The sequence below is a fragment of the Lathyrus oleraceus genome, chromosome 3 (assembly GCF_024323335.1).
Source record: "Lathyrus oleraceus cultivar Zhongwan6 chromosome 3, CAAS_Psat_ZW6_1.0, whole genome shotgun sequence".
Taxonomy (NCBI): domain Eukaryota; kingdom Viridiplantae; phylum Streptophyta; class Magnoliopsida; order Fabales; family Fabaceae; genus Lathyrus; species Lathyrus oleraceus.
This window is the reverse complement of record NC_066581.1, coordinates 379002795-379015863: the sequence shown is the minus strand read 5'-3', so window position 1 is coordinate 379015863 and position 13069 is coordinate 379002795. Positions and strand designations below refer to the sequence as shown.

General features: G+C 42.4%; 1 protein-coding gene across 1 annotated transcript in view; it reads right to left on the bottom strand.

Annotated features, from left to right (window-relative positions):
- LOC127131357 (uncharacterized) overlaps window positions 1–9690 on the bottom strand; it is a 40510-nt gene extending 30820 nt beyond the window's left edge. The window contains exons 1-4 of the mRNA XM_051060283.1: window positions 9573–9690; window positions 7958–8028; window positions 7623–7883; window positions 7215–7548 (exon numbers count right to left, since the gene is read on the bottom strand). Of these exons, the coding sequence (XP_050916240.1) occupies window positions 7215–7548; window positions 7623–7883; window positions 7958–8028; window positions 9573–9690 (784 nt within the window). The remainder of the gene's footprint in view (window positions 1–7214; window positions 7549–7622; window positions 7884–7957; window positions 8029–9572) is intronic.
- Window positions 9691–13069: the final 3379 nt, after the last annotated feature.

The window sequence follows — 13069 nt, the reverse complement described above, 5'->3', positions numbered from 1 at the left end:
ATAGCCTACGTAGGGGTTCGCCAAGATGATGAGTTCGACGAAAACGAACCAAGTAGCTTCGACGAACAAGAAATTGACCTAGCAGAACTAAAACAAGGGCCACCTTATTCGTGCAAAGTACTAACTCCGTCGAACGGAAACCCAGTCGAAACCAACGATAAGTTCCCCAAAAGGACTTATACGTTCGACATCACCAAATGTGACGAAATTTTCGATCTGTTGGTTAAAGATGGTCAATTAATAAAACCATCAGGCGCTAAAGAACCGCCTATGGAACAACAGAAAAAGAGAGGTTTTTGTAAATACCATAATTTTCTGGGCCATAAGACGTCTCGTTGTTTCCTTTTCAGGGATCTCGTTCAAAATGCTATCCGTGACGGAAGGCTGAAGTTTGGTGACAAACCAAAACAACAGATGAAGATCGACTCGAATCCTATGCAAGCAGTCGAAGCCCACTACGCTGAACCATCCGTCGTAAACATGGTGGAGGCCGAAGTTGCTCCTGATGGCAATTTGGAAATGGTGGAAGCCCCTGGAAGTTTCGACGCAAATGTCAACATGGTCGAGATTACTGATGATCTCGCAAGCCAAAAAAGAATAGAAACTACTGAAGGTTTCGACAGGAAGGCCGGTGACAATGCTGTCGAGAAGGTGGAGTTTCGACAAGAGGAGAATTGGGACCGCTTGGGACAGCCAAGTGGGAAATATGATTACCTTGTGAAGTACAACGCGCCGGCAAGCTCTCAGATCGACATCAACACAATCCAACCAAGCGGTTGGGGAGATGCTTCTTCAGAAAACAATGAGGAAACAGTCGATGCAATTGAGCATGCCCCTAATACGAAGGAGAGGGTTACTGAAGACCCAGCAATTGAAAACAAGGCTGTTGAAGGCCTTGATTCTAACAAAACGAAGAAAGGTGATATCGCCAACTGCGTCAACACCATGGGGCCTTTCAGTGAAGAAGTCACAAAAATCAAAGCGGAAGCCGCTAACGGCCCTTCGAAGCCCATGATCAGTGGGATTCTGCGTAGGACAATGGAAGACCCCAGAAGGAGTTGGAACAAATGCTGTTGCAAACATGGTCCCAGGACCATATCTTGGTGCTGCTGCCCAGAGAAAGAGTTCGACCAGACACCAAAAGGCGTCGAAGGCGAAGAAGAGAGGCTCATCAGGAAGATGAACGAATTAAGCATCGCCGACGAACAAAATGTTGGGGTAAATATGGTAGAAATATCTCAGAAGGACCAGGTCGAAGAGGGCGAAGATCGTCGTCAGAAAGAATACCAAAGGCTGGCGTATCCTAGAGAGGAGGAAAACTTAATGGAATTCATCAAGAGGTGCCAAAGGATGAAAACCGAAGTGATGTTGTGCCCACGCTGCAGCGCAGTCTTCGACAGGAAGGCAGCAACCAACCTGGAAGCGGTGGATAAGACCAAGAGGAAAGAGAATTGGGGAACAGTGAGATATGACCCAAGGAGAAGTGATCACCACCAGTGGAGGCACGGAGAGAGACGCCAGAACACCTATAAACCATCTGACAAAGCGACGGACGACAAATGGGTTCAACCCATTAGGGACGCCCAGGGGCAGAAGAAATGGGGAAAGTTCGAGATTCAGAGAGGCGCGTCGATGGAGGGAAAGAAGGAAATGGAAAAACACAAGCCAAGACCGTACCCTTCTGAGAATTACAAAGGCAAAAATCCCATGTCCAGGTCCCAATGGAGGAGGTTCCAAAGGCAGAAGAGGGCAGAAATAGAGATGGCAAAAAAGAACATGAACGGTCCAGACGAAGCAGAATCTAGCAACAATCGTCAGACAAGGAGCAGGAAAGAGACTCCCCTCCAGATCAATCCTAGCAGAGTTGTCGAATCGGTGGCGTCGAAGGAGAAGATGCAGGAAGATGATGAAGTAACCGACAGTTTTAACTCTGACTCAGACGCATCCTTCAACGTGATTTGCAACGTGGTCTCTGTTCTCCCTAGAGACTATGATAGAGTCATGGAAATTGAGGATGAAGGAGACGAAATGGAAGAAGAAACGATGGCACACAAGCCCGTCTGCTACTACGTGATGAATAACGGATGCGTCGAAGAGCAGAACGCTTTCTTCGAAAGACCAGACGACTCCATGAAAGCGCATTTGAAACCTCTGTTTATAAAAGGGAAGGTGGAAAATGTTGGTGTGAATAAGATACTGGTGGACGGGGGAGCGGCAGTGAATTTGATGCCCCACTACATGCTGAAGAAGATTGGAAAAGACGATTCGGACGCGAAGCCTCACAACATGGTGCTGTCGAATTACGAAGGGAAGATAGGAACAACTATGGGAGTCATCCAAGTGAACTTAACTGTAGGAACCATAACAAGGCCTACAATGTTCATAGTCATCGCTTCGAAAGCCAACTACAACCTGCTGCTTGGTAGGGAGTGGATTCACGGCGTGGGAGCTGTACCCTCTTCAATGCACCAGCGGATAGCCATATGGAGGCCAGATGGAATCGTCGAAAACATCGAGGCTGACCAAAGCTACTTCATGACCGAGGTGAACACTGTCAACAGCCAAAGCTTCGACAAAAACCTGGCTCATATACCTCCCTGCAGCCCGGCAGAATTCGACTTGAAGACGACAGACAATGCCTATTGTTCCATGTACCTGCATCCAACGCATGGTTTCCAGTGGGATAAAGAAGTGATTGGCGAAACTTACATATGGGGAACCACTCATATAGCGCCGACGGGATGGGGTAGTGAATTTGACGATGACGAGTGAACAATCAGCGATCGAAAAGATTACGGCTTACATAGCCGAAAACAAATTAAAAGAGGCCCTTGAGGCTGAAGTAAAAAATATGGCTGTCGAAGCCAACCAAGAGAACTCCAACAAACAATGTCCCCAAGAAGACGTTGCGGAAGATCATGTCACCAACCAAATGGGCGGATGGCAACACCAAAAGCTTGACGCCATTTACGACGACGAACCTCTGGGGTTCGAAAAAGATCCAGTGTCAACTAACGAGAAGATGGTGGCGCAGGATCCTTTAGAAGAAATAAACTTAGGAGTGGGGGCAAAACATAGACCAACGTACATAAGCGCAAAAATGGACCCCCAGTTCAAGGTCGAAATAGTCCAGTTGCTGAAAGAGTTCAAAGACTGTTTCGCATGGGATTATGACGAAATGCCCGGTCTCGACAGAAGTCTGGTCGAAATGCAGTTGCCAATAATGGAAGGAAAGAAGCCAGTAAAGCAGACTCCGAGACGCTTCGCACCAGAAATCCTGTCGAAAATAAAAGAAGAGGTCGAAAGACTTCTAAGATGCAAGTTCATCCGCACAACCAGGTATGTCGAATGGATTGCAAATATTGTTCCAGTAATTAAGAAAAATGGCAAACTAAGGGTATGTATTGATTTTCGAGACTTAAACTCGGCTACCCCAAAGGATGAATATCCTATGCCAGTGGCAGAAATGCTCATAGATTCTGCAGCCGGCCATGAGTACTTAAGTATGTTAGACGGATACTCTGGCTACAACCAAATTTTTATCGCTGAAGAAGATGTTCCTAAAACGGCTTTCCGTTGTCCTGGAGCCATAGGAACGTACGAATGGGTCGTAATGCCTTTTGGTTTAAAGAACGCTGGAGCGACTTACCAACGCGCCATGAATTCCATCTTTCATGACTTCATCAAAACTTTCATGCAAGTGTATATTGACGACATTGTGATTAAGTCTGTTTCAGGAAAAAATCATATAGATCATCTTCGACAATCCTTTGAAAGGATGAGGAAGTTTGGTTTGAAGATGAACCCACTTAAATGTGCTTTTGGTGTGTAGGCGGGTGATTTCTTAGGCTTTGTGGTCCATAAGAAGGGGATCGAAATAAACGAAAATAAAGCCAAGGCCATAATGGAAGCGAAAGCGCCATCAACCAAAAAGGGGTTGCAGTCTCTGCTAGGGAAAATCAACTTTCTCAGAAGATTCATCTTCAACCTCAGTGGGAAGACGCAAGCTTTCTCTCCTCTACTTCGACTAAAGAAAGAAGACTTCGCATGGGGGCAAGAACAGCAAGCGGCTTTCGACAAAATCAAGGAGTACCTGGCGAATCCCCCAATCCTGATGTCTCCTTGCAGAAAAAGAAATATGAGATTGTACATTTCGGCATCAGACAAAACATTAGGAAGTATGTTGTGTCAAGAAGATGAGAATGGCGTCGAAAGGGCCATTTATTATCTCAGTAGAGTCCTGAACGATGCCGAAACTAGATATAGCATTATAGAAAAACTATGCCTGTGTGTATATTTCTCTTGTATCAAATTAAAGCATTATATAAAACCTGTCGATGTATATATTTCTTCCCATTTCGACGTAATAAAGTATATGTTATCTAAGTCTATTTTACATAGTCGAATTGGAAAGTGGGCTTTAGCTCTAACAGAATACTCCTTGAAATATCTGCCTTTAAAAGCGGTGAAAGGACAAGTGGTCGCTGATTTCATAGCGGACCACTCTATAAACGAAGATGTGGAATACGTCGAACTAGAACCTTGGAAACTGTACTTCGACGGTTCCAGTCATAAAAATGGAACTGGCGTTGGGATGTTGATTATTTCTCCTGAAAAAATTCCAACAAAATTCAAGTACAAAGTTGAAAGTCTGTGTTCAAACAATGAAGCAGAATACGAAGCTTTGATCGCTGGACTTGAAATCTTGTTGAAATTGGGGGCAACGAGAGTCGAAATAATGGGTGATTCCGAACTGGTAATAAAGCAGTTGACGAAAGAGTATAAGTGCGTGAAAGAAAATTTAATCATGTACTTTGTAATAGCCAATAGACTTCTCAAGGTGTTCGACAATGTCGTCTTCAGGCACATTCCTAGGTTGGAGAATCAAGAAGCGAATGATCTTGCTCAACTAGCGTCCGGATACAAAGTGTCGAAGGAAAAGTTAGAAGAAGCCATTGAAGTCAGAAGAAGAGTCGTATCCACCAAGTTGTCCCCATCAGATCTAGAGTCAATAAGATTAGGATACGGTGACGAAGAAAACTTTGAGATATTCAACATAGATGATTCAGGGATAACAGACTGGAGAAAGTCTGTCAAGGATTATCTACAAGACCCAAATCAGAAAGCGGAAAGAAAGATAAAATACAGAGCTGTGAGTTACGTACTTTTGGGAAATGAATTGTTCAAAAAGACTGCAGAAGGGGTTTTGCTGAAATGCCTGAATGAAGACGAAGCCTACATAGCCTTGTCGAATGTACACAGTGGAGCGTGTGGCGCACACCAAGCAGGTCACAAAATGAAGTGGCTTTTATTTCGACAAGGAATGTATTGGCCAACAATGCTGAAAGATTGTGTCGAATTCGCAAAAGGTTGTCAGGAATGTCAAGTACATGCAGGCATACCCCACGTCCCTGCAAGTGAGTTGCACTCAATTATAAAACCTTGGCCATTCAGAGGATGGGCGTTGGATTTGATCGGGGAGATTCGACCAGCTTCCTCGAAAGGGCAAAGGTACATTTTGGTTGGGATAGACTATTTCACAAAATGGACCGAAGCTATACCATTGGCGAATGTGGATCAAGAAGCAGTCATAGACTTTATCCAAAAATACATAATTTACAGATTTGGGATACCTGAGACAATAACAACAGATCAAGGATCTGTGTTCACCGGTAAAAACATGCAGAAATTTGCACAAGAAACAGGTTTTAAGCTCCTTACTTCGACACCTTACTACGCTCAAGCAAATGGGCAAGTTGAAGCAGCCAACAAGGTAGTGATAAACTTGATTAAGAAGCATGTGGGGAAAAAACCTAGAAATTGGCATAAGACTTTGGATCAAGCCTTGTGGGCTTGTCGAACGTCCCCCAAAGAGGCAACGAATTCGACTCCATTCAAGTTGACTTACGGACATGATGCAGTTTTGCCAGTCGAAATATATCTGCAGTCAGTTAGAGTGCAAAGGCATCATGAAATCCCATCAGATACATATTGGAGTATGATGATGGACGAACTAGTTGATTTAGACGAAGAAAGGCTGCGCGCCCTAGACCTAATAAGAAGACAAAAGAAGAGAGTCGAAAGATTTTACAACAAGAAAGTAAGATTCAAGACCTTCTTAATAGGTGATCTTGTGTGGAAAGTAATCCTTCCTATGGATCGAAAGGATAAATTAATGGGAAAGTGGTCTCCTAAATGGGAGGGACCTTTCTAGGTTTTGAGAACATTTTCAAACGGCGCGTACGAAATAGAAGAAATAGAGAAGGATAAGAGAATCCTAAGAATAAATGGCAAGTATTTGAAAAAATATAAGCCTATATTGCAGGAAGTAAAAGTAGTAACAGAATAAGTGCAAAATATAATTGTGATAAGATGGGCCAAATAAAAATGGCATTCAAAAGTTATTACAAAGAAAGCCTTAAAGGGCTGAGAGTTGCTAAATAAATTCGACTAAAAATTAAAATTGGCAAAAGTATCCCTCAAAGTGGCAAACTTCTGCCTCTGGAGTTGGAGTCGATGATCACAAAGACTTTTGTGAGTAGAGAGAGTCTCAATCTCCTGACTAAGTTGATGGGCTTTCTCTGCATGTCGAATACCCACCCTCAATTCTTCGTCAATCTCGCTCTGCTTGGGTTGCTGAATGGATGCCTTACGTTTCTCCTCTTGAGAGATCTTTTCTTGAAGTGCTGCTATCTGTGTTTTCCATTTTTGAATATTGTCATTGCAAGCAGCAACTTCTTCGACATACGTTTCAGAGAGTTTTTGCAACTTTGAAACTTTGTCAGTCGAAGTCGAAACGGCATCCCATTCAGCAGTTTGAGTTTCAGACTTGGAAGAGATTTGAGTGGTAAGATCCCTTTGACGATGGAGATCTGCAGTGGCCAAGTCAATAAGAGTCATCAGCTCCATCACAAAACTTCCAATCTCAGCAGAAGCTTCCAGGACATTCACTTGCTTCAGAATTTTCTTAAGACCAATTTGAGCAAGGGAATTTTCTTCCAAGACTTTAAACAAATCGACATCAAGGATTTTCGTTTTGATTTTGGTCAGGAGGTTGCCAAGTGATGGTGCTTCAGAAGTTGCCCCAGAAGTGGTCGAACTACTCTGCGAAGAATCCTGAAAATTAAAACGGGTGCTAAGCATGGCTTTCAGATACTCCAAAGGTCTTTGCACTTTGAGATTTTCAAGCTCCTCGCGAGAAAAACTGGTCGAACCAGTTGATTTGCCACTCCCTTGGGCCCGGTCAGGAGCAGGTGGAATGTTTCGCGTCGAAGTATGCTCAACCTCTGTTCGTTTCGACTGGTTGTCCCCATCTCTGGCAGCTCCATCTTCAGAATCATCTTCGACTACAACCTCCATTTCAATATCATCACCCTGAGGTGCAACATGTAATCCTGGATGAGGAGGAGATTCATCTTCAGAAGCTTCACCCACTGTAGTGTCGAATTCTTCTACGGTTTGCATGTCATGGTCACTTGCGGGGATATCTTCCTCTGGCGCTGTTTCCTCCAAAATTTTCTCAGACGTTCCTTCGACAACCACTTGTTCCTAAAAATAAATTCTAAGATTTAGAAGAAAAGATGTAGGAAAGGTAAACATATGCTGTCGAATTGAAAAATTACCTCAGGAATTTCAGTGTTAAAACCGGATTTCCCACTCCCCGTATCTTTCGACTGAGGCTTGGTAGGAGAAGTACTGGCAGAATCCTTCCTGATTGGGTTAACGATGGACCTTTGGGAAGAGACCTTCGTGAGTTTCTTTTTCTTCTGAGGGGGAGGGACTAACTCTGGAGATTCATCACCAGACTCTTCACTAGGGACTTTATCCTCTTTTCTCTCCTCTTCACTCTTCTTCTTTTGGATTGTTGAGGGTTTTCGACTTTCCTAGTCATACAGGCCAAAGCCAGTTAGTTTTGAATAATGGAAGGAAAATAATAAGAAGAGAAAAAGTTTTGTACTTTTGTCGAAGGCTTCTTAGCAGTACTGGGGGACGCTTCGACAGCAGCTTTCTTAGCAGGGATCTTCACGGCTAAGGAAAGAAAGAAAATTCAGAAACAAATATAAGAGATACATGATAAGACAGTTAGAATAACAGAAAGAAAAATCATATTTTTCTGTGAACACCTTCAAGAATGGTATCTTCCACGCGAACGTGTTCTATTCCAATATGAAGGTGTCCTGGATATTCTCCCAGATGATACTTAGTCGGAACCACACGCTCAGCAGGTTTTTGATACTTTTGACGAAGAATTTTCATAAAATCCCCACAAAGGAACCAGTCTGGAAGAGGAAAACCGAACGCCACCCCAAAGTCAGCAGTTGGCAAAGGAGGAAACTTTGGTGGATGACAATTGAAAGCCAGGTCATAGCGCGCCTCTGGTGAAAGATTAGAAGGCAATGACAGTTTTTTAAACTTCTCTGTCAATTTGCGTTTTAATTCAGCCGCTGCTTCGCATATGGTTCGACTAAGATCATCAGGTCTATACGCAGTTTCAAAATATTTCTGAAATTTCTGTATTTCCTTAATATGTCGTTGAATACCTTTTTTGGTCCGATCCTGCACAAAAGCGAAAGCATTTGTCAAATGTGTAGCAAAAGCAGCTACGTCGAAAAATTTGTTGGAATAATAATCCTTCCACCATTCATCAAACTCAGGAGTGCATAAGAATGATGGTCGAAAAATAACTGGTCGAATGTCGAGAGAATCATCAGCTAGTTTCTTCGACAGCTCTTTGCCTTCGTCTTCAGTGTGAAGGGAGTTATAAAAGATGATGGACCCCTTTTTGGGGAATATAGGTTGAGGTTTGATTTGGATTAGACCAAACTGTCTAGAAACAAGGTTGGGTTGATAAACTATCAAAGCAATTTGGTTTTTAGTGGTGTTACGATAAGAAAAAAGGAGCCTAGGGGTCAAGAACGATTCCCAAACATTCAGAAATGTGTTTTCGTCCTTTTGCATCTCCAAGGGCAGTTGTTGGGTAAACCACTTAGGTCCGATTTTTCTATCAGCAAAAGGTGCCATGGTCGAAGTAAATTGATGACTTTTAGCAAACATCATAACATAGCTTTTAAAAGCTTGTCGAAGGCTGATTCCTTCATCAGTTGCCGTTAGTAGCACTAATCTTGGCCATTCGACAGTCCTATTGTTTACTTCTTCTTCATCTATTTCTGGTGCTACAGGAAAATTAGCTTCAAAGGTGGCATTGAGCCATAATTGCAAGAGCCAGAAAGGTCCCGATAAGTTGATTTTCCCTTGGGTTTTGGTGTTTTTCAGAAAATGTACGCTCTCACTCAGAGATTCATAAAGGTTCGCCAGAATCATTTCGCTCAAGCATAGTTTCGTGCCTGCATGAAGCTGATTGGCTATGGTGATAAATCTCTTGGCAACTTGAAGAGAGCGAGAACAGAACACATATTTGGACAGCCATAGTGTTAAAAAAGTTATATGTTCGACATCTAAAACTTCAGTGGTACTCTTATCGTGGTAATAGGACATGAATAAGGAGTAGGGTGCAAGGCTAGTCTCGAAAGCAATGGTATCTTCGTTTAAAACAGTAGGGTCGAAATCTATACCATTGGGGTGAAGACCAACAATGGCTGCTGCGTCGAAAAGGGTAGGCGTAACCATACCACAAGGAAGGTGAAAGGTGTTGTAAGTACTATCCCAAAAGTAGAGAGAAGCCAAAAGCATATTTGGGCAGATATTGGGTTCTACTCTCGACAACTGGATAAGGTCGAAAATGCCTACCTCTTTCCAAAAAGGCCCTTTAACTTTTTCGATTTTATCTAACCAAGATACGTAGTCAGAGGGATCTTTCGACCATGGGCAAGTTCTAAAAATCCTGGGATAGTTCAAATAGGTTAAGTCCAACTCTCCAATATCCGTCGAACTCGACGAATCTTTTTGTTCTACAACTTTCTCTTTAGGCTGAGGTTTTCTTCCAGCGCCTATGGGTTTTGTGTGAAAGTAAGATGGAAAAAATTCTTGTAAACGCTCTGGTTTAATCTCTGGATTTGGAAGGGGACCTAACATAGCGTGATAATTTCCAGAAATAAGAACAGGGATTAGTACCTGAGATTTATAGATGCAGTCTTTTTCTTTCTCATTTGGAGGTTCCGGAACATATTGTTGATTTCCAATGGTCATTGGCCCTTTTAAATCATGCACAGGAGGAAAAGTTGAGTCTTGTTTCTTCTTGGAATGTTTACTGCTGGAGGGTTTTTGAGGCGCCATTGCTAAAAAAAAAAAAACTTGAGAAGATTTCTCAGAAAATGTGAAAAGCTTGAGAAATGGGTATGAGGAAAGGAAATCTGAAACGTAAAAGGGTTTAAAGAAAAGGTTTATGGGTATTTATAGGAAGAAGATGTTGAAACGTTTTAGATGGTAATGGTGTTAGTGGGACACGTGGCCATTTCTGATGGGAATGATAAAGAGGTGGAAGTTGAAAAGAGACCATGATGTGAGGAAATGATGAAGGTGAACTCTGAACGTGGGCTAGACGTGACATTGTGGAGAAAGTGTAATGATGAACCTGCATTGGGAATTGAGATTATCAGACTTGCATTTAATGAAGATTGAATGACATGGCATCAAAGCACTGATTGACAACAAATGACTGTTTCTCCAGAACAACAGTCGAAACGTCTTTGCTAGGGGGCAATTTGTATACGTGCGTTTTCGACGCCATGAGATTTGGTGTACAAAATGACTGTTTCGACAAAATGGTGGCTCGACACTTCGACAAAAATGGAAGCTTTGATATTTCGACATGATATGTGCAGCTAGAAAAGTACTTTGATAAGACATGGAAGACATTGCAGTATCTTGATAATTCGACAAAAAAATCCTAAAGGAAGACGTCGTTTCGACTTAAAGTGTAAATTTGAATTTAAAAAGTTGTAACGTTTGACAGAAGACGCGTGGAAGCATCTGGCGAAAAGATGAAAGCCGTTCGTCACAGTTTTAGGATTTAACCGTTAGTGACAGTTATGTTATTTGTATATAAATAGGGTAGTTGTTATCAGAAAAAGGGGTGTGAAGAATTACTTATACAAAATTCCTGAAAACGCTCAAAGTACCCGTGTGAGAGAAAAGAGTCATATTTGGAAAATGTATGTGTAAACAAACACCAATTCCTTCAAAGTTTATTTTATAAAGTTTAAAGTTCTTTACAAATCTCTTTTATGTTTTCCAGTCATTTATCTTTCTGCACTTTATCCTTTTCGACACTTTACATTTCATCAGTTATTTTCCGCCATTTACTTTATCTTGTTAAGTTTACATCAACTTGACGTTTTGGTCAACATATTTCGACATAAAACACTTAGAGAACAGAAATGAAATACATGAAAGTGAGTCTAGACATCTTCAAGACCATCTAGATCTGCACATGTCCTAGGATTTGTGTGGTTGATCCTGCAAGTAACCCAATTCTACAAGTTTTGGTAAACCAGAGGTTGTTCGCCAAAATTCACAGCGAACAAATTGGCACGCCCAGTGGGACAGTGCAGAAATCTAGAAATTTAGATAATCACTAATCAAAATTTGTTCTTCATTGTATGAGACTGAGAAGCGGTAAATTAGCCGTATCCGAAGTAGAAATACCAAAAAGAACAAGAGTAAGGAAAATGGCGAGCCAGCCAAATAATCCAAACGAATCCATCCCAGTATCCAACCCTGTCCCTTCAACAGAAGGCAATATAGGATCGGTCCCTGTGTCAGAGGCTGTACCTTCGTCAACAGGGTCGATACCAGCGGTTTCGATGTCGCAAAACGCGCCTAGTTCGTCCTTCAGGGCACAACAAATGCCCGTTGGGACACCCCCTCCTGTGGGGAACACTTCTAGGCCTTTTTTTAACAAATTTCACCTTGCCTCCGCCTGGTAGGGAACAACCCTTTGGAATGCCAACTTCGGTGATGGCAAATTTACACAATTCCCCGTTAATATATTCGGATTCAATGGCCAACGTGTCTTCACCCTTACAAGGGTCAGGATATGGGGGAAACATGAATAGATTGAATCAACAACCACTTTACGTGCCGCCGATAACAAATAATTCGGCGCAGGTAATTAGACAACAAATGGACGAGAGTAATCATGATATGGTCCAAATGTTGACGCAACAAATGGGAGCGGTGTTTAACCCACTAATACAAAACACCACTCAAATAAACCAAGTGTTGGCAGCGCAGATGACGCGCATTGCTGATTTCTTTGGAGTCCCTCAAACTCGACACAAAGAACAAGTGATTCATAACCCAGTGGTAGCGGTCCAGGAAGAGCCTACGATAAACCAGATACCGTTGGATAATCCTCAAACAAACGTCAGAAACCAAGAGGATGTAGTCGAACAGCTTCGTGTCGAAAACCCCATTCCACAAGAGCCTAGAAGGATAGTAATCCAGAGAGGCCAGGACGCGGATGCTGTATTGCAACAACGGATACGGTATAATAATCCGCCTGTCGAAAACAACTTGGCAGCCATGGTCGAAACGATAATGGCACAAAATGGGATGAACATGGGTTTACAAAGGCCTAGTTACGCATCCCCACTATCAGAATACATTCTGCAAGAAGAACTGCCACCAAGATGGAAAGTCCCTAAGTTCACAAAGTTCTCTGACCAACTGCAAAACCCTGCATGATGTTGATCAGCTCGTTCATTTTATCTTTCAGCTCGAGAACATCTGTATTAGGGAGATCCGTCAGTCTGGGAGTGTTGCGTCTAGTGAAATATCTGTGAGGACGTGTTGAGTGCAAAGGTACAACTCTACGAGCGCGAGCAATGATTCCTGAAACAATCAAGCACGTTAGAACTGATACCTGCAAAATAAAAACAAGTTATTATGATCATGCATGAATGCAGTGTCTATCCATATAAGGAACACTTTATCTCTCGATCCTGGCTTCATCGAGACAGATAATAATCCGGCAGCAATATTCTGACATTCATCTTTTGAGTTCATCATACAGATCAGAGATATATGATTTAGCAAAATACCACCCAACCATGTGTGTGCTGTGTGAGTGCATACAGTAAAGCAAATAAAGCTTGAAGATCGATCACTG